Source organism: Lytechinus variegatus, chromosome 1 (genome assembly GCF_018143015.1).
Source record: "Lytechinus variegatus isolate NC3 chromosome 1, Lvar_3.0, whole genome shotgun sequence".
NCBI classification, from domain to species: domain Eukaryota; kingdom Metazoa; phylum Echinodermata; class Echinoidea; order Temnopleuroida; family Toxopneustidae; genus Lytechinus; species Lytechinus variegatus.
In genome coordinates this window covers 27,105,266-27,128,177 of record NC_054740.1, presented here as the reverse complement: position 1 = coordinate 27,128,177, position 22,912 = coordinate 27,105,266, and the positions used below count along the sequence as shown (strand labels likewise).

At 36.8% G+C, this 22,912-nt stretch overlaps 1 protein-coding gene across 3 annotated transcripts in view; it reads left to right on the top strand.

Moving 5' to 3' along the window:
- The window catches only part of LOC121410338 (amyloid-beta A4 precursor protein-binding family B member 2-like), a 79,928-nt gene that overhangs the window by 18,759 nt on the left and 38,257 nt on the right, over positions 1–22,912 (top strand). For all 3 annotated transcript variants that reach the window (XM_041602376.1, XM_041602367.1, XM_041602359.1), the window contains exons 2-4: positions 12,681–12,839; positions 13,594–13,752; positions 18,090–18,217. In XM_041602376.1, the coding sequence (XP_041458310.1) occupies positions 12,681–12,839; positions 13,594–13,752; positions 18,090–18,217 (446 nt within the window). The remainder of the gene's footprint in view (positions 1–12,680; positions 12,840–13,593; positions 13,753–18,089; positions 18,218–22,912) is intronic.

Genomic DNA, 22,912 nt, shown 5'->3' with positions numbered 1-22,912 from the left:
GAACAATAACCACATTAGGATATATATAAGTAACATAGCATCACTGAATAGTGTATTTTATAACCATGTTATTGAATGATTCTTCTTGGTAGGATATAACATAGCGTCACTGACTAGAGAGTTAATTGATTTCCGACCTCCTCTTCGTAAACAAGTCCTGCCCTCTCATTGGACAACATCAGTTCACGTCCTGCTGCACTTGTGGATTGTGACGTATGAGGATGCATGCGTGATGTCTTCGGAACGGCTCTTGCTCGTACCCCGCACTTTCCCCCACGGTGTGCTAAATGTCAAGATGGGTGATTCATCACTGGTGTGAATACTGCTTGGTACCGATTCACACTCACACACATACACACACAAACGTACTGGTTTATTCAGAGTGGGTACATGCAGACTTGGAGAGAGGGAGAGAGAGGGGGAGATGGGCACAGGCGTGAATCGGGGGGGGGGGGGGGACAAATCCATTTGCCCATTACAATTTTGACACCTTGATAAATTTACGATATGGAATGCAAATATATGTTTTCAAAAGCAGTGGAAAGCAATACAAAAATATTAAACTTGGCATAAGAATACTATTGAACATACAAAATTGTTAATTTTTCATCCTGTTAAATTCTATCTTATAATTTTTGACATTTTTTTACCCCCCCCCATAGGAAAATGTATCTTCACCCCAGGAAAGGGGAGTGAGGCAAGAGTGAAAGAGTCTGGGAGATGGAGAAAGAGAGAGAGAGAAGGAGGGAAGAGAGGAAGGGGGGATAAAAGGGAGGAGGAGATGTGAACATGTAGACAAACAATGGCACATAATTTTGAAGGCAAAAATAAAGAAAATATCCATCTTTATTTAATGCTTCTATCCCAGACATTAACATGTATACCAGCACTAAATAGAAATGGCTAACTGTATGATAGGTGGCAACGGAATCGCTTCATGACAGCTCTTAGAAAGGGCATAGCGATACGAGCGAAATAAAAGATTTCATATTAGTTTTGTTAGTCTGCGAGGTTCTACCCACTACCTTTCCTTCTTTTCCTCCCTCTTTTTCTTCCCATCCCCTCTCTTAATATATTAAACCATTAGTATTATTTTGATATCTAAAATGATTTTCATCAATCTCGCATTAATTTTCTCATGTAAGTTTTGAAATGGGCACTAAAGATTTCTCAGTAATCTCTGAATTCCAAGGATTTAAAATAAATCCAGGAGTGACCAGCAGAATAATAGATTTAGATTGAAACCTTTTGGATTTGAATATTAAAGTAGGGAATTGGCATTTAAATCTTTTGAGATTTAAAAGTTAATCTTTATGATTAAGAATAAATCTGATAATCATCTTGCAGTTTTCACAGCTGCCCCTAATTTATTTCAAATCCTTGAAATTTAGAGTGTGCTGTCTCTGTCTGGGAGTTCTCACCCCCCCTCCCCCGGGTCCCCACTCCCACCCCCTCTATCACCTCTCCTGAAAGTTTTCATACCATCCATTTTCTATTCAACTATATCTCTCACTAATCCTCTCCTTTAATGCCTGAAATGGGGTTTTAAAAATGCTGTATTATTACCGTCTCTTCTCTGGGAGGCCTACCCCCCCTCCAGTTCCCCTTCCCAACCCCCTAGGGCTCAACGCAAACTCTCCCAAAATTTTGATACCATTCATTTTCTACCCTTTTCCATCTCTTATTAATCCTCTCATGTGCGTTCTAAAATGGGATACTATCATACTAAAGGGGGCTTTCATAATCCGATATGCAAGTGGATTTTCAACCGTTGCAGCTATGTGCAAACTACATGTGTATCATGTAACCAAATAGTCATATAAACAGTCACATGACTAGTTATGAAATGGCCTTTAGGAATCCAATGAACCCTCTTTATGGTTCTTTCGCTTCCATTATCCTTTATCCTGTGCATATAAAGCTTTTATCCTGCGCTAATTTTGTGGCAGCATTTCATCGGCATCATATATTTACACAATCACCTGGAAGTTTTCATAGAAGATTTAATAACTTAACGCCATCTATCTCAGCACTTCAGATTAGATTGAGAAGATGTTGTGATATATGATTATCCAGACCTATATTTGTATTCCGTGTGTTATAACTGACAAATAAAATCATAAATACTCTAGGTTAGAGTAGATGGATAAGTGGGACCTTACCTTTTGGATGATGTTGTATGTGAGGCAGAAGGGTGCTTTATTTTTGGAGTTGTAGATTTTTGTATTTTGATCCATATTCCCAGCAGTAAAGGAGCATTATACATTAATGTTTCAAGAGTGAACTGACCAATATTGTGTGGGGTCTGTTTCTGTTTCTGTTTGTGGTAACTCCCGTAGGAACTCGGCAGGACAGCATTTTGGTGGTAAACGCCAAGCTGGTATATAACCAAATTACCTTGGAAACATTTTACGTCTAGGTTAATCAGTCATAGTGGCTGACGTAATAGATGACAGATATCACTCTTGGGCCTTTTTATCAAAGTGGAGACAATGGCAGAGTTGGGATTCGAACTCACAACCTTGCGATTATGAGTCCAATGCTCTTACCACTGGACCACACACGACCCGTCTGTATGTTAACTGTATGTATGTTAACAACTGTATGTTACAAATGGCTAGTCATAAAATGTATCTTTTTCAGATCAATAAAGACAGAGGATAAGAATTCATAATACAGAAAATAAATTGGCCAATAATATAATTCGTGTAGAGAAACTAAAATCTTTGGAGAGGAAAGCTACTTGTTTTGCTACGTGGTAGATATGGAAAGGTACAACTCCATATTTTGATATGTGCACAGTGTATTTTCGTTGCAATCCGGAGTAGATGTGGACGTACATGAGTTATGATACTCTGGCAAGGGGGTTCCTTTCCAGGGAATGGGTTTGACGTTGTGTGAATCACAATTACAAGTGTGAAAATTTATGTGCAAGAGAGGCATGAGTAGATGGGTGTGAGGATGTTGTTTTAGTGCAAGAAGGGTGTTAGCATCATCAGTACATAAAGTTTTGGCTTATCAGTATATATAAATTTGACTATTACCAAATGTGAGTCTTGTATTCCTGAGATGCTGTGTAGACTAATTTTTTTTTTAATGTTTGGCTTTTCTGTATTGAGGTGTGTGGTGTGTGTATTTGACTTTTGTGATTATTTTTAATCTCATGTATCTTTCATTCTTCTTTATTCCCTCGCAGTAATCTCCCAAAACACGACCATCTCCCATTTCATGTCTTATTTCTGTATTCATATATTTTTTCTTCCATACCTGTCATTTCTTCCCCCTCTCCTCTCTTAACCATTTCATTTTCATTTAACTAATTCTGTATTTAACATTTTCCCAATATTGAACGCAATATCTTTCAGACAAATCTAACACTTCCACATCTCGATAAGATTACAATTGCAATTTTCATTCATAAGGATAATAATGTGATGATTTACTGTGATTAAAAAAAATTTTTTCACCCCCTCTCCTGCTCACTCTTCTCTTCATTCTCCATCTTTTCCTTTCTCTTCTTTTCAACTTTTGTTATTCACCTCCGCCTGTGGGGGAATTTGTAGGTGTGTGGGTGTGTCGTCATTGAATTTTCTCAGAGCTTGTTAATAAACCTTCACATTTGCCTGTCTATTTGCTTACCACCTTTTCTTTCAAATTCCTAACTCTGATGAATTTTGCCATGCAAATCAATATCTCTAATAACCGGAGCATGTATGTAATCATAAAAATGAGAATTATTCCATGACATGCTAACTTTTACCATTTGAAATATGTTTTTAATGGTAACAAAACAAACTACCTGTACATTGAAGAAAGTGATAATAATTGATGTGATACTTCATTAACATACCCATGTTTCTGATAGACTTAATTGAAATGATCATCAAAGATTTTTTTTTACCAAAATCAGTTGAATAATACCTACATTTATATTTTATAAGCTGGTAATGGATACCCAATACATTGTCATCATCTCCCTTCCTCCCCCGCTTGCCGCAGAGCTACAATTACAAAATGATCGGTCGGCCGTCTCGAGATGTTTTTTTGCTCAAAATAAGAAAAGCCGACACATGATGCTTCCCAGAATTTCCATTCCCTTTTATCAGCCTTGTCTGCTGCTATCGACTTATGAATATTCTATGAGTTGGTGCGTGTTGGTATCGTGTGGTCCAAACAATGGCCATCTTCCTGCCACAGCAGCTTATTCAATGTGGATTTATTGAGGGAGGTTGGACGGGCTGCAGGGTGCGGGTTATCTTTAGCTGAGGTTTGGAGTTTGAAAGCAGGTGTTTATTTCTGCTACAGATTCATCTAAATCTCACTTAATGTACTTTAAAAAAAAATATTAATTGCATTTTGTATGATAAAACCATAAAGTGATATTGAAACAATCTCACCCTTCCCTTTTACCCTTTTCTCTGCCTTTTGATCCATATCAGCTTCCCCTTTTTGTATTTTGTTTGGAAAATGTAGAATTTGTGTATTCATATAGCACCGTGATCCATAATACTCGATACTGAAAATCGATTGTACATCAAATTATAATGATGGCATTGATGATGATGAAGATGGTGATCTACTGATGATATTGATCATGAAACTTAAGCTGCTGACAACAGTGTAGGTAATGATGAGGATGATGATGATGATGAGGAGGATGATGATGATGATGATGATGATAGATTCCTTTTGAAAATACCCTACTCTAAAACATATGCAACTTTTGGAGATTGCATAAATTTAAGTATGAAGATCCTAAACTATGGAACCAACTTACCTTTACAATTAGAATGGCCCAAACTGTACCTTTTGCATTTTGAAATATACTTTCAAAAATTGAAGACTCATCTGTGTAGGGAAGCGTCCAAATAGTGTTCGTAAGAATAGGGGTAACCAAAGTGCAGTACATGGAATATATCTGTATGGTGGCTATGCAATACAAGTTATAATTTTATTTGTTTGATGATGTTGAGAATGAAGATGGCTGGTGTTAATGATGATTCTGTACAGATGAAGGCGGGTGATGTTGACGGCGATGATGGCGATGATGATGGTGATGATCAGGAGGCGGAAAAGTGGGAGGAGGAGGAGAAGGAGGATTATTCTAGCGATGATGATGATGAGGATTATTGATGCTTGTAATGCTACTTTTGATAGTGATGGGATTGATGGTAATGATGGTGATGGTGATGAAAGTGATGATGATGAAGAGGAGGATGAATAAGATTATAGCTGGTAATGATCATAATGAAAAGACAACTTTTGTCAAGGTTTGCTATCGAAGAAACTGCAGTCACCCTGTCTTTCTCTCCATCCTCCCCCTCTCTCTGAATTCCATGGGTATATGTACCTAATGCTTTCCACTCTGAAAGAACATTTCCGGTATGCAAGCAGACGACTGGCCTTGCATACTGGACCTGCATTCATGTTATTTCACGAGAGAACCTCAATGACAGATTCGATAACATACACAGAGTCGTGCGACCTTTACATCGAATCAACGCTGGATGAGTGTTGTCATCAATCCCACAATGCAGTGCAGATGGATCGCGTGTTTGGTTTTTCCGTGATCAATGTTTTTGCAGAAGTGTTATTCAACTCTATGTATGATACTGTGAGAATGTTAGAAGGGTCTAACTCTTCTTTATGCATCTCCCAATTTATATTTTGATCTCTATCGTTTGCCCTGAAAATGCAGTTTTGTTATTTCAAAATTTGTTAGCAGTTTCTTGTGTATTTTGTCTTTATTTCACTATGTATGAGCTTTGAGGAAATTTTAGTCCTCGCATAATTGAAGAAAGGAGATTATTTGAAGATATATATAGTGAATTGCAGCTTTTGAAGAATTGTTTGCTAGAGGGAACAAATATATCCAGCCAACACTAGTGTCATTATACTTCATGTACTCATTCATTTTGAAATTAATTATTTTCAGCTACCCTACACCAAACAAAGTTTTAAGGGGATATATCAGAATCAGCATATGGTGGGGTAGTTGGTTGGTTGGTCTCTCTGTTGCAAATCTTGCGTATCAAACTACTTGCTGTGGTAACAACGTTATATGACAAAAATAAGATAAAATCCACTTCATCACTTTTTAACAAATTTTCCATGAAATTCATCTCACATTGGTCTTGAAGTAAAGATGTGCAAGATAAATTTTGTGCATGTGTTGCCATGGTAACGGAATATTACAATGAGGATTAGATTAAAATCTTGCTGTTTGAACTTTGGCTCTCATATTGGTCTTGGGGTAAAGATGGGTATTGGGCAATACCTTTTTTCTTTACTAAATATGTTGGAAAGTGCATTACCATGGTAACGCCATAGGGCAGTGGTATTAATCACCTTCAGTGATATAGTCTTTAGCTAGTTTTCATTCTTTCATTTTGGACTCGCTGAAACCATGTCAGAGCTGTTAGATAATATGTCAATTCACCTTTTTTTTGTAAAGACATCTTTACGAAATAATCACTCGGTGCAATTTGAATTTGGTTGGAAGGCTTTTGAGCTATTGAATTTAGGCTCTTAGAATAGAAATCTATGTTCCTTTTTGGAACATCCATCGACCTAATTACCTGGGAATTGGAGCATGCATGAATTGACTATTTAAAGTGGTGATGATGCCATTTGGAGATGATTCTAATGGTTACTTCTTCAAGAATCTGTGTGAAACTATATTGGTTAGTGGAATAACTGTTAGAGCCTGTAAAAAAAATCCTCTTTAAAATCATATTTTAGATCTTGTGTTGTGATAAAGGATATGAAAAGATCTTGACAGATACAGTGTGTAGCCCTTGTTACAAAAATGCTGAACTTTATCACTATTCTATAGAGCTTTAGATTCATCATCTCATCAGCATATTAAATATTTTTAGTTGGTTTTATTAAGAAATTACCTGATTACAAACTCGTGATATAGGCCTATGGGAGAAATGAGGCATGCATGTAGGTAATTTGCATGCTGATTGCATGTTTCCTTTGATGACTTTGGCCTCTTCTAGCAATGGGATTCCTCAAAGCCCTACTCTGGGGATCAGCTAGTGTCTCTATAAACATTCCAACGTGCATTAATTAGGCCATCTGCACACGAGAATAGAAGAGGTGTTTGTATGTTATCCTGTGGGTCACCCTCAATGAATCTAGGCATGATTATGTCTTGGGGAACTGGGTTTTCTCCCCAGAACATTGTCAATGAAATTATGTTGCAAGGGAGATGGCAATGCCTTAACAGCTTCTCTGTGCTGGATACCACAATTGTTTTTATTTTTGTTAAACATGGAATACTAATGTATTTTCATAGATTACCAAAATGCAAGCATTTTCAGGTTATACCGAAGCAGCTACAATACAGTGTATGCAAGAGAAGTGAGCACTATTGTAATTTTTTTGGCTATCCTCAAACCCCTTAATGAGGGTGACAAGCATATCACCTTGAAAATTTTCAGTATTAAACAAATTAGGAATTTTCGCACGTTAGATAGATTAGGAGTTATTTATTTTAATTATCGTTTCATGGATTAGTCATACTGCCTGTCGTTACCTGATGCATATAAACGTTGCGATCGTGTCTGTGGGGGTAGCTACCTGTTGATATTCTTCCATCAAGGCCTGTTGTTTATATCCAATATAAACAGAGGCCGGATCACTCGTATTTAGTAATTACTGAGTACTTTTTTTTCAATGCCATTTTGCGATGATGTTCCCTCATGAGTCATCATCCGTTTATTGTTGTAATGTTAATGGGTTGCCGAAAGGTGAGAAAGTGCAAAACGCAAAGACCATGGAATGGAAGGCACTTTGGCGCTTCAGGCAATGAAAGTAGGCAAAAGGGAGGTCGGAGAATGATTGTTTACTTGATGTCTCGTCTGTTGTCATGACGATGCTAGAAATAATACATTCACAGCAGAGGTTTATTAATTTGTATCAGGGAAAGAAAATGGTATTTTTGTGCTTTTGGGCATTTTACTTCCTTTTTTTTTGGGGGGGGGGGGGGCAAGTACTTTTTCTTAAACGATATTTTTGATTGAACAGAAAAGTACATTGTCAGTGCTTTTTAAAAATTATCTATGGGAAGTGTCATTTCCATTTTTTGTGACATATTTTTATTTAATAAGTTATCTTTTGGGGGTGATTTGCACATTTATTTATTTATGATTATTTGTTATTCATTTATCATTATTATTATTTTTTTCTTTTTTTGGGGGGGAGGTTGTTTTTGGGCATGAATTGTCTGTCAAAACAGTTTAAAGAGTTCTTATACTAGACTAAACAAGATCTGTAAGGATGGCGGACTGAATTAGTTCCAAACTTGTTCTGTCAACATGAATTTGTGCTGTATAGAAAAGCATGATCATGCAGCTTAGTAATCATTTCAAGATAAGTAGTCTAGATGATTCCTTGATGCTTTTGTTTCTATATAATAATAATAATAACAATAGGCATTTATATAGCAACATCTGTCTAGAAATGTTTTATTCCGAGGCGCATTTTTCATAATTATTATTACCCAGCTTTAGCTAGAGCTGCCTTTCAGTGCTCATACATTCAAGGAATTAATCCTGCTGGGTACCCATTCACCTCACCTGGGTTGAGTGCAGCACAATGTGGATAAATTTCTTACTGAAGGAAATTACGCCATGGCTGGGATTCGAACCCACAACCCTTTCAAAGTCAGAAGACTTATCTACTGGGCCAGAACTTTCTACGTTTAGACATCCTTGGCTTAATAACACAAAGATTAGTGATTAATTGCTAATAAAAATGGACTGACCAATCGATATCAATGTTTCATGCGCATTTGCTTTTAAATACTGACCAAGAACCAATCAGAAGTGTTCTTTCATATTTGCTATTCATTGCTAATCTTTGTGTTAAGGGGACCAGGGTCCCGTAACAAAGGTTAGTAATTAATGATTTTAACGATTGATTGTACATTGTATTCGATGCAATCAATCGTAGAAAAGTGTTTTACGATCATTGCTAAGCTTTGTGTTACGTGCCCCTGGTTATATATTTTCAGGGAATCATGTTCAGTCTCTGCCAATTGTGTGTCTTCTTCTGTTAAACCATGGATCCTAAAAGTAAGATCCATGGTTAAACTACAAAATATTACATGTACATCCAAAGAAAATGCAACCAGATACATCGTCCCTGCTCTCCAATGTTGATTTTAATAATGTCAAGTTTAGTACTCTCCCGGGGCGTATGCTTTCTAAGAACATAAATGGGTTTAACCTAAATTCAGTTGGTCCTGCGGTGGCGCTTTCCTCTTTTCTCCTGACCCACTGCGCCTTGGGTAAGAGGCGATGAAAGTAGGGGTTGTCGTGTAAGATGAGAGGAGCAAGATGCAGAGCTAAGAGGAACCTCAACCCCTCCGCTAGCCTCTGAACATGATACTCTATTTTGATTTTAATTAATAACTGCGCTGTTGAGTTCCATTCATGTCAGTAAAGAGGAGAAATAAGTTTTGTCCAAAAAGAGTGAAACTCTCCCCTTGTGGGGCACATTGAAGGAAATGAATAGTTGAGCAAGATTACATGATACAGTTATTTGTTGATCCCATGTATAATTTCATGGATGTCTGTAGTTTGTGACCGGATAGAATTGCTGTGCCAGCTTTTTTCCCTTGCGTACATTAGTGACAGCCTGTACTTTACTTTTGCTGGAGCCCGTTTCATGAAGAGTTACAAAATACAATCGTCGTTACTTTGCCATGACGGCAACTACCATAGTAACGGGGCTTCAGCAGCCAATTAAAATCAAGGATTCCTTGGAAGTTACAATATTGACAAAATTATGATAGTTTTAATTCTTTATGAAACCGGCAATTATCTCTAATAATAACTTCCATGCATACTGTGACGTATTACTTTGCTTATATTGATGTTGTAAATTACATTTTGAAATGTTCTCTAATGCAGCCGATGACATTCATGTGTTCAGTTCAATTTAAATCAAAAATAAAAAAAACTAAAATTAGTAATCATCAGTTATCAAAACAAACATTTAAGTTTGTTTTGAGAGAGAAAAGGCGGGAGGGGGTGTCAGAATAGAGCAAGATGGGAGGGGGTGTCAACAATATCTAAATTCAACATAAAACAAGTGATATAAATGTGCATGTATGTGTGCAGACATTCCCTGTGCACACTCAGTAATGGTATCAAACAGGATTTCAGTAAGTACTGTAATTCAGATTTGCCTTCAATTTAATGGCATCATTTATGGCTGTTACTGTGTTGACTGTTACTAACTTTGTGATTGGTGAAGATATTAAGGAATATAAAAGATGAATCCCCGTAGGGTAACTCTTTTCCAGATACACTGTATCTGTATCTTTACCCTCATTTCTATGCAAATATTCATGGAATCATTTTCTAGGTCAAACCTTCCTGATGTACAGCGCTGTTTACGGCTTGAGTATCTTTATCACAATTTGAATTGTAGATTTCATCAATGATAAGTCTTTCTTATCCTGAGCTCAATGTAAAAAACTGATAGATTAGGAGATTTTATGTTTCTCTTGTTATCTTCATGAATATACAGAACATTATATCTTTAATGTAAAAAGTGTACCGTATTCTATTTGCCAAAGTTACCCAGTTAAAAATGATTTGAGTGACTGTAACTTTATTCTAATTGTTGTTCCTGTTGTTTCTTTCATCAATGATGAAATAATAATTCAGAAACTGACGGCTCGGTGGTACCTGGATCATGAATAGAATGTTGTGGGTTTGCATCCCTAATGAACAATTACAAACTGTTTGTCATCGTAGAATAGAGAAGAATGATTAGAGCACACAGTGAGATGAGCTCCTGTCTGATGTGTCTATTTTTATAGATTCAGTAAGAGTTATTACATTTTTTTATCATTGGTGATGAAATTATTATATCACTTTTATTATCATTATTGAAAGTATCATTTCCTTCAATATTTCAATTACATTGAAACCTGTCTAGAGTGAGCACCCAAGGGAAACACACAATATGGCCTTGATAGGCAGGTGACTGCTATATAGACCGGTTCTTTTACACATAATCTGCCTCCATGGGAATCGGTTTGAGTGGTCACTATAGGCAGGTGGCCACTATAGACAGGTGGTCACTAACACAGCTTTGACTGTATATGTTAATTGCAAGTTATAGGTTTTGCATACAAGATAAAAGTTGTACATATGCAATATCCTGTGTGGAAATAAAAACTTGTTTGAAAATAGAAAGTAGAATAATCATCTTCTTTGTGGACTAAACTCATAGGTTCTCTCTTCTCTACTAAATGATGGTAGTACTTTGGAATATTGTGAGTGAGTCTGGTTGGCCTGCTGACAGAGTGCATTGTGTGAGGTAGCGAGAGTATCTCGGGCAATGGGCTGTGGAAGCACGGTCGGTCGGCACACTCTTCATCACAGCTGGTCGCTCAGCAAGCGATTGTGCACAATTATGTCTGCTGCCCTCATGCTCTAATTTTGAGACAGTGTTGGGTTAAGCAATAGTGTGGGCTGACATTACCAGAGGTTTCTGGAGAGAAAAAGAATGTTCCCCCTTTTCCTATTCACCATTTTTTTTTAATCCCTATTTTATCTCGTTTGCTTTAGTTGTATTCATCCTCTCCATGTCTGCTTGATGTCTGACATTAATACATCTGTACTTTGGCTTCTATTTCTGCATGAACAATGTAGTTTCTCACAGGTCTTAAAAAGAGAGACTCTTCTAGTTTAGAGGCAGAGATTGTGATTCAACTATGCAAATAGTATTTTCTTTCTCATGGTTGAATTGTTTTAACCTATTATGAAGAGAAAAATTATTTATTTTGAATAGCTTGCATTCATAGCTGCTTGTACTACTGTATTTGCACGAGTGATGTACCTGTAGATGATGGACACAATAGAGACCACTAGTGATGTACACTTGGATTATTGTGGGAAATGGCATTAAAATAATCTTCATCACTATTATTATATTTCTTGTTAATATCATTATTTACATTTAATCTTATTGTCTAGATATCTCTATTTTTCTCACAATAAACATTTTTTTATAAGCAAACGATCTTTATATGCATAAGACAATGTCTATGATACTGCAGTGTGGAATCGATGTGTGTCAGGTGTCACTGACATTTTATCAGAATTTTTCAGGATTACTACTAAATGCCACCGCATACCTTACGACTGTTCGCAATCCGATCTTGGAACTAATCACATTTTGCTCATTTTCTGAAAATGTGAATGGAACATATCATTTTTTTTGAGGTTAAAATTAATTGAAAGAATACTAATATAACCATTTTGAAAGATTGCAAGCCTTTATTTTGGAGTAAAGGCCAAATTGGTTTCAAATCGTAGCAAATCGCACGACTGCTATGACGTCATTACAACTAGATATTAAATTCCCTTTTTTTCTAAGAAGGATGATAGCACAGTCACAGATTTGAACATAGGCATTCGTACAATGATTTAGAACATTACACAGTAAGGTATTCCAAGTCTCAATATTAGCATCAAATTCTACTACATTTTATTCTGAAATCGGGTCGCAGACCAATCATATGGAGTGCGGTCGCCTTGAGTCATTTAAACAGTTCAATAATGTATGAAAGAGAATTGTGGTTGTGTAGTATTTAAAGTTTAGTCATTATGATTCTGATTGTTAATTTTGTCCTGTTTTGTTGGTCTTTCCAGGAGCAGAAACAAGGTCATTCATCTGGAGGAACCAAGGACCAAGAACAGGACCCCAACCTCAAAGAGTTCCAGAAGTCCACACTGCGTTATGCAAACCTGAAACTAGGACCAAGCACTTCTAAACAGAGCCAGGAACCAAAGCTCCTCTCAGAACAAAATGTAAGTAGATCGAATGTATATCATGGTGTTTTTATATCTACAGTATTTGTAGTAGTGGTAGTAGTAGTAGTGGGAGTGGGAGGAGGAGTAGTAGTAGTTTTAGTAGTAGTAGTAGTAGTAAGTAGTAGCAGCAACAGAAGTATCAAAAGTAGTAGTAGTAGAGTAGTAGTAGTAGTAGTAGTAGTAGTAGTAGTAGTAGTAGTAGTAGTAGTAGAAGTAGTAGTAGTAGTAGTAGTAGTAGTAGTAGTAGAAGTAGTAGTAGTAGTAGTAGAATTAGTAGTAGTAGTAGTAGTAGTAGAAGTAGTAGTAGTAGTAGTAGTAGTAGTTGTAGTAGTAGTAGTAGTAGTAGTAGTAGTAGTAGTAGTAGTAGTAGTACATGTAGTAGTAGGAGTAGTAATAGGAGTAGTACTTAGTAGTAGTATATAGTAGTTGTAGTAGTATTAGCAGTGGTAATAAATACTAATATTAACAGTAGAATTTACAGACTTGACTTTTTGTATAGCATTTCAATTGTGTAGGGAAAAATACTAAAAAATTCTAGTCTTGATTCTTTTTCGTTCCTCATTAAAACAATTTAGCAATTTTATTGTTCCAGTAAGAGCTTCATCAATCACTTTGCAAGTTGAAGCCGTAGAACAATTTACAATGTACACTGCCCAACACTTCCAAACATAACGTATCAGTCTACCAAAATTGTTACGGTATATTGATCATCTCTTTCTCCGTCTCTCTCTCTTTTCTTCTGCACCGACAGGTACGGGGTATCCGGTTCCACGTGCGCTCCCTTGGCTGGGTGGAGATGGAGGATGCGGACCTGTCGCCGGGCAAGAGCAGTCTGGCGGTCAATAACTGCATACGGCAGCTATCCTATCGCAAGAACGACATCCGCGACACGGCCGGGATCTGGGGAGAGGTGAGAACGCGTTCTGGGTCCGGTTTCATAAAACTTGTTACAGTGACAGATAGTAGACGAGTTGGCAATTGAAGGAATGGGCTTTGGACCGAATGAAAAATGGTTTATTTTCAATTGGTCTACCATCAGTTTGTCCACTATCCACATGGTCTGACTGCAATTTAGTCAACACACCAATTTATCTACATTTGCCACTCTCGACCCAGGTGTAGTAAATGGGTACCCGGTAGGAAGAAATTCCTTGGAATGCTCGATGCGCCCGATCAGGGTAGCCGTGCTAAAGCTGGGGTAATAGTACGCAGCGCTTAGAAACATTTGTATTAAGCGCTATATAAATGTTGCATTCTATTGCATATTATTATTCGTGTAATTGGACCAAGTGTTAATTTGGCGAAATGAGTGATAATAAAATGGATATTACACCAAGTGGTTATGAGACGAACTGGTGATCAGACGAAGTGATGATTGGACCAAATGGCTGTTAGATAAAATGTTGATGGATGGAATGGCATTAGACTAAATGATGGTAGAACATGTGGTGAGTGGACGAGTTGGTAATTTATCATGAAAATAAGCCAAGAACTGCAATGAAACAATGCAGAGCATCCTCATAATTGGATTCCTGCTAAATGACATAAATTTACTACATTTGATAAAACAAAATATATTCAGTGATTTAAAAAAAAAATTCTTATGGGGGGAGGGGGGCTCAAGACCTTGGGAGCGCTTCATACAATCGTGACTAAAATTTGCACAATGGTAGAGATAGAATTACTTGATCTGTACGGTTGCATGTAGGTAAACTTCACCATATGAATTAATTATACTAATTTATTCATTAAATAATACTTTCTGCTCTGATGCACTAAATAAAGCTCCTATATTGCAAATTTTGGGTGTGAATATTCTTTATAGCATTTCTAACATTTAAAAAAAATGCTGAGGGGGTCGATTATTCTCCCTCCCACGAGAATATTAGGGTCAGCATTGAACAACAAATGATTCGTATAAAAGTGGTTTAAGTTCATTTTACCACGTTAATGCAGCAGAATGCTACACTGCCGAGGATCTTACTCAACTTATTGCAACGGAACCAGAATCGACAGAAAATGTTGTTTATTCTGGAAAGCACTTGTATGACTGACACTTCGAATTAGGCTACCTTGGCATCTTGGATGAGTCTTGAATGAAAGTGGCGGCCATCTTGAATTAGGTGATGGGTGACCTATAGCCTCAAGGAAGGGGTATCACAAGACAAGATTTGATTAGGTTTGATCGCTGTTCCTTGGAAATGGGGGTCGGGTGGGGTTCACCAATATTTTGATATATTTCCAATGAATCAGGAAAAAAACTGTTATTTGTTAAAGGGGAATGAAACCTTTGGAAGAAGTAGGCTTGTGTCGAAACAGGTTAAGAACAAGGAAATTTTGAGAAAAATCGGACAAATATTAGGGAAGTTATGAGCATTTGAATCCTGCAATCACTAATGCTATTGAGATCCTCCCGTTGGATGTGTGATGTCACATGCGAACAACTTTCCCTTTGATGGACTATAAAATACCCTCCAAATGTCTCTTTTTGCTTGTTCTTTAATATGGTGATACACACTCTTTACCAATGATGTATTCTTTAAACATCTGTATTACATGCCCACCTATAGAAAGAACACATGATCTACTGGAAGGTATGATAAAAGAGGCAATTTAAGTGAAGTATATACTAAAGTAATGGGGAGAGTTGTTCACAAGTGACATCACACATCTTTGTTGCATTGCCAATTTGAGGATCTCCATAGCATTAGTGATCGCAATATTCAAAAGCTCATAACTTTCTCATTGTTTGTCCAATTTTTCTCAAACTTTCGTTGATCTGTTTCTTTGAATTTTCTGTTTTCACACATGCTATCTTGTTCCAAAGGTTTTCATTCTCCTTGTCGCCAAAGTCATTGGCACGTGTGTAAGGAGGATTCACAGCGACACAGTTGATTGCATTCAAATCGGAAATATGAGACAAACAAATGTTTGGCAAAATTACAGTAATCAATGTCAGAGTTATGGATTTTTAAAGTTGTAGTTTAGTGATAAAAGGCAGAAGTGTTGAAATAGTTAGAAATGTTATATTATTGGGATGTGGTTGATGAAGGGGATTTGAATTTCTAGTACCGGTAATGCAAAGCCAAGATATATATATATATATTTTAGCCATACGATGTTCATATCTAGCTTAGATTTCATTTCATAAAAAAAACACCAGACAAATGAATTAAAAGTGGGTCACTGTGCACACTTCCATCTGGATGTGGCATGCTTTTAATTTCTTTCATTAAAAGAATAAGCATTGTTCTTAGCTATTTCTAGATGTTTAACTTTGATAAAATATTTTGCCAATGTTGTTATTCACAAGAATGAACATAAATGGTGTACCTGAGAGTATTCGAAATTCAGAAACCCTAACAAATTATTATTATTATTACCATCTCCTTTATTATCATTAAGTTATCCATTGCTCATCCGGCCATTGCTTAATCCGTTCATAAATAAATCTCTTTGTATCTCTCTTCATTAAAACAAATTTAAACGTAGCTTAAAGATAAATATCAGTTGTGGTAACGATCTCAAAGTGAGCTCAAACAGAATCCAATGATATTACCGCCAAAGTGTGTATGTATAGATTAAAAAATATGTGCCAAATAGCTCTGGAAGAAAATGCCTAATTGCTGAGAAATGAGAAAAATAATAACGGAATTACATCAAATATCGGGTATTTTTTCAAAGCAAAATTAATACACTGTCAGTGATCATCAGAATTATAGATTTTCAGCTCAGATTTCATGATTTTACAAAGATAAGTTTACACTAATGTACCAGATCTAGGTGTATGAAAATATATTGACAATTAATCTTGATTTTCCTTTCTTATGAAATAGTCGTTTGCTGTAATTGCTGTCTTTTACCTGAATATAGGAATCACACAAACTCTAACAAACCAACCGACCATCATTCACTCCTTCATTCATTCATTCATTCACACATTTGTCTGTCCGTCCGTGCGTTCGTTTGTTAGTTCATTCATTCTAACATTGTTAAAAAAAATGACACCTCATAAATCCCCAATTCAAGAAAAATATACGTCAGAAATGCATAATCATTATATATGGCTGGAAAGAGTATCTTCTCCCAAATAATTCAATACCATATTTATAGGGTATGTGTTAATGCTTGGATGATCAGGAGGTATTCTTTTTGTAGTGATGTAGATTTTGATTTGCGCCAAAGTAAGGCATTAATGCAGTGAATGAACCCCAGATGCCAATAATGTCATTATCCTCCATGAGATAGTGAACATATTGCAAATCCCTTTTTTAATGAAATTAACTTCAGAATTTATACTAAAAAGTGTTTATTAGACAATTATAATGTAATTACTGAAAATGTGTTTTGAAATGGATTTGAATGCAACCCTTGAAGGATTATGACATCGTTGACATTTGAATTCATACATTGCAGTCATGCCTTACTTTGGTGCAAATTAAAATTTATATCACTGCAAAGAATACCTCCTGATCAAGCCATAACACATGGTAATTATTTGGGAAAACATACTCTTTCAGTCCATATAAATATGTATGTGTTTATGACATATTTTTTCTTAAATTGGAGATTTGTCAGGTGTCAAGTTTTTTTTGACTAACATGATACATATTCCTCTCCTCATATTGTAGCAGAATATACACGAACATGGTGACTCCTTTGGTTCTTGTGACCTATATTTCATAAAAACTCCACCATCCTCTCTTTTTTATTATCTTTCACTCTTTCAGTATTTCATTCCATCATTGCTAATTCCTTATCCTCTACCCTTCCCCTAGTGTAAAAACATGTACATGCTTTTAGAAGATGTGTACCTGAAACTCATGGACCCTAACAACCCACCTTTATTCTTTCTTCTCTAACATCATTCATTCTTTCATTCGTTCATTTCATCATTGCTAACCCCATTCACTAACTTCTTCTCTCCCCTTGAGTAAAGACATGTACGTGGTCTTAGAAAACATTGAGTACCTGAAACTCACAGACCCTTAACAACCTCTTCATTCATTCTTCTCTACATCATTAATTCTTTCATTCCATCACAACTAATTCCATCCACAAACCACCTCTTCTCTTCCGCCCTAGGGTAAAGACATGTACATGGTCTTAGAAGACGAGTAACCTGAAATTCATGGACCCTAACAACTCGATCATAATTTTTTCTTCTCTCAAATAATTCATTCGTTCATTTGTTCATTCCATCATTGCTAATTCCATCTACAAACCTCCTCTTCTCTTTCCCCCCAGGGTAAAGACATGTACATGGTCTTAGAGGACGAGTACCTGAAACTCACGGACCCTAACGACTCCACCATCCTCAACTCCCAGCACGTGTGCAGCATCCGAGTCTGGGGTGTCGGACGCGATAACGGAAGGTGAGAAAAGTTTATTTGACATTTCATTGTTTCCCACCCCAACTCCCAAGCCTACCCTATTTGAGATTCAGACGTGAGTGTAGGCATGCACTTTGGTTGAATTGACATTTATCCGTTTCTTGGTTATCTTGGTTTTGGTTGTTTGAAGGTTGTTAAATTTCTTCAGGGAGTCTTTTCATAAAGCTTGATCTTAATAGAGCTTGATCTACATTAAGCTTGATCTTCATAAAGTTACAAATGACTTTTAGGAAATGGTGTGATAAGAGGGATAATAATAATGTCATATCATTATGATTTTTAGTGCAGGATCCTGTCCACGGAGGACTATTCTATTGTTACAATAGATAATCCTCTGTGGCCAGGTCTGTGTTTAAATGGGACAATCTGATTCTTACAGCTTTTTTATGCATCCTCAGAATTGTCATAAATAAATTGGTGCAAGCGGTAGTATGAATTAGTATGAAGTAGTATTAACTTACCTACTGTTGGATGAAAGAAAATGCATGCAAAGTGAATTGGGATATTTTTTTAACCAATGGTTGTTTGCTTCATATTTTAAACAATTTTCAGGTTGATTAAAGAAAATTCTGAGAGTAGGTGTATGTCTTTTTGTCACATACGGATTGGGTAATTTTGAATAAAGTTAGACTTTGTTAAGACGTCAATGGCCATGTCCCAAGCTGGTTGTAAAATTGTGCATGAGATTTTATGTCACTGTAATGTGCAAGGCCACAACGTGAGACTACAAATTTTCTTTTCTTTTTTAATAATAATTATGATTTATGTAACACCTTTTGTCAGAGGATATATATCGCAACTATCATTTCCCAGCTTAATTGGAGCTATCACTTCATCAGCAGCATTCAGTGTGTTCAAGAAATTGATCCTATTTACTATACTTTTACCTCTTCTGGATATCTTTTGCTGGAGTGCAGAAATTGGCCCTTTTTTTCATTCCACACTCATGTTGTTTATATTGCAAATTCAATGTTTTTAGAATTCTTCATCAGTCAGTGACGATGCAATGTAGAAATAATCTCAATTTAATTTCCATTTCTTGAAGACTGCGCTGTTTCACTTTCACGGCAGTATATGGCTGGCTTGTAAAAGAATTATAGGGAGAAAGATGAACAAATCCTGTGAGGAATTGCCTCCGATCATCTGCTGATGCATTGTGGGTAGCGAGGAAAGCCATAAGTAGACGGAGCCGGTTTCATCTATTTATAATAAGCTCCAGACAGTGTGATATTTGAATCCAGAGCAATTGACCCCAGTAAGGCTCAATCACGTACAAGGCCAAACACATCCCCATTCGCAGAGGGCAAAATTAGATAAATTGGACGGGTTTCCTGCGACCTTTGGCGCTAGTTATGTAAGATCTGATTTTTCTTTTACAAAAATGGTTGTATTGATGGTGGAAAATATTCAGGTGATGTGTGGATTTTGGGGTTATTCCCGGCACCTTTCTTCGTTTGACAGATATGATAATCTTTTTCATTCCTCTTTTTTTGTATGCCGTAGAGTTGCCATTTTGATAGCAGAGGTTTACTGTAAATTCACTTGGTCTATATAAGCAGTTGGTCTTCTTGTCAGGCAGTCTTATTTCATATATCTTGTCCTTAGAGATAAATTCCAGTTTTGGTAACGATCTCAAAATGACTTTTTACAGAATCTAATATAATGACCACCCAAGTGTCTGTTTGTATGAATAAAAAATTTGTGCCAAAGGATTCTGGAAGGAATTGTGTAATTGCTGAGAAATCAGCAAAATAAGCGCAGATTCTGTCACTTTCGTCGGGTCTTTATTCCAGCAATAAACATACACTGTCCTATGTGTGCCTATCTGTGTTGGTGATCTTCAGTGTGAACATTTTTCAGCGTAGATTTCAAGATTTCACAAAGTTCAGTTTATGTAAATGTGCCAGATCTAGATCCTCAATGATATACTGACAATTAAGCCTGGTTTTACAGACTCTCTCATGAATTCAGTGTTTACTGCAACTACTGGCATTTCTCTTTAAATCATTGTCCTTTATCTTGTCCTTAAATCATATCTTGCCCTTAAATTATTTCCTTTCACAGGGCCTTCCTTTTGGAACAATTTAGACACCCATATAATTCAGGCGCCCTCTTTATATTCTTTTAATTGTAGGCTGAAAATATTTCTTTTACAATCGTACACTAGTGGATAAACGCCTTGCTCGAGTGACTATCATGTAGAACTCTTTATAATGTATTGATAATTTTTTTCATTTGATTTATCTCGCTTCATTGCCTTGGGAGTTTTTAATCCTTGATTATTTTCTTTCTTGGAACCTGTATGTCTACAAGCTTTGCTTTTTAATAGGTTCCTCATATTTCACGTAATTGTATTTCCTTCTAAAACACTACAACTATGTATTGTTTGTCATCATGTTCCCATAATTATGTTCAGGATGTATGTTTTTGTGGAATGTGAAACAATAAAAAAAAATATGGGCTAAACTAAAAAAGACCCCCCAAAATATTTATGAAGAATATTTTGAAAGAGTGTCATTAAAAATGGCCCCCTGCCAAGGATGGCCTTTCCAATAAATGCCCTCACAATCAATAACTGGGAATGTAAACTGTGCAATTTTTAGTCATGCTTTTTACTTGTGAAACTCCGCTGGGATATAATGAAATACCAAGTATGCAATTTCAGTAATTTATTAACCAAGACTGAGGCTGAAAACGTCACAACTTGCTCATATTCTGACTATTCGGTTCAGAGGCCTGTAACAGGAAGCATAGCAATTGATCATGTGGCTAATTTTTACGATTGATTATACACAATTATCAGTGCGATTAATCATAGAAACCAGCCCCATGATCGATTGCTATTTTTTGTGCTACAGGGGACTGGAGGGACTTAGGGTGGTCTCAAGGTCGCAAAATGATATTTGAAATCAAGTACCCATTATCGCTCCTCCAAGAAATTGATTCTCTTGTGAGCGAAAACCCTTGGACAGGAAAATAAATTCAAGTGATTTCGCACAACATCCCAAGAAGGAACTCATAGGAGATGGCATGACAAGATCGCCAGACAGAATAATATGAAAAGCGTTGATGACAGACAATGACTTGATGGAATAGAAAGACCTGGGGAGCATTTCATAAAGCAAACAATCAGTGGTTTTCACTGACTATTGTTATAAGCTACTGAAATCCTTTCATCTGATTGGCTCAGAGCAAATTTGTCAGGGAAAATCACTTGACCAAACTTTTCTTGAAACACTCCCTGAGGGAGCATTTCACCAGACGAAAATAATGAATTTGCACTGACCATTGTAACAAGCTACTGAAATCCTTGCAGCTGAATGGCTCAGAGCAGATTTGTGAGTGAAACTTGCCAATGAGATGCTTTATGAAATACTTCTGGATGGTGTGGGATGGAAATTTCGCTTGGAAATGTCACGCTGTAAGACTAGACATCCAGGTAGAAATCTCCAGGGGGAAGTGGGTTCTGCATCATAAAAAGGATTAACCGACATCTTGGATGGGGTCGGTGGAACACAGGTAAAGGAAAGGTAGGCCGGATTCCGCCTGCGACTGGGGCCCTCATCTAAACTTGAGACGATCGGCGATAATGAAGCTCTTGTCTCGCCTTGCAATGTCGTACCTGTCCTCTTGGGTAATCGGAGCCTTGCGCAGGTAGATGGAAATGAGGGAAAGTAGAACTGTTATTGAGCAAGGTGGCTTATTTACCTTTATTTGGGACTATAAGCGGCTTGTTTGTCTGGGCCCTTGATGGACGTTTAAAGATATATCTTTGGGCTAGGTGTGTGGGTGATGTGATTACAGGGGCTATTATTGCATCAAAGATTCTTTCCAAAACAGAAATGTTCAAAGTGGGGTAAACCCATTTTATTTGACTGGATAAGCCACTGTTCATGTCCCAATTCTTATTAAATGATAATTATCATCTAATTCTATCACTCACCTAAAGGGTGTGGATGAATAAGGTTAATGTGTTTGGGAGTCTATAATGATTTTAAATTGCTTCTGATAATCTTGTTTTTCTTGACTCCTTTGTCCGGCCGAGCTTTGAAGTAGCTGCGTCCAGGTAATCTTGCCGAAAGGCCGAAGGTACACAGACAGGTATTCTTAAGTGGAACACACCTCCACAGGGGGTAATGTTCTCTTTATCTCGGACAAGTGCTTAGGCTTAAGAGGGAAGAGAGGGATGCAGAAGAAGGCCTATTTATTTCAATCAGATTTTGCTTCCATGATCGACAAAAGAAGGCATTAACTTGACGTTGACTTAGCTCCCTTTTGGTTCCAGACAGGATGATGCAACAACATACTTGCAATCAATTGTTGCAAGTGATAGATCAGTTTTAGCTATCAACTTTTTATCTTTTTGTGATAGTTGCATAAAGACAAGGATAGGGGAAGGCGGGGTAAGTTGAGCATAGGGGCAAGTTGAGCCACCACCCCCCAGGCCAATTATGAATGAGTCAGACATTGTGGTGGTGTCATGTATTGATGACCCATAGCATAACCCCTAACCCCACCACATTGTTTCCAACTTTGAAACAAAAAGTAGTTTTATAGAGGGAAAAATATGAATTTCAGCCAAAAAAGTAAAAAAGAGTGTGAAATAGATAAGTGCTTCATAAACACACACGTCTTTAAATATAATAAAGACATGATAACAACATTATTAGTCCAGGT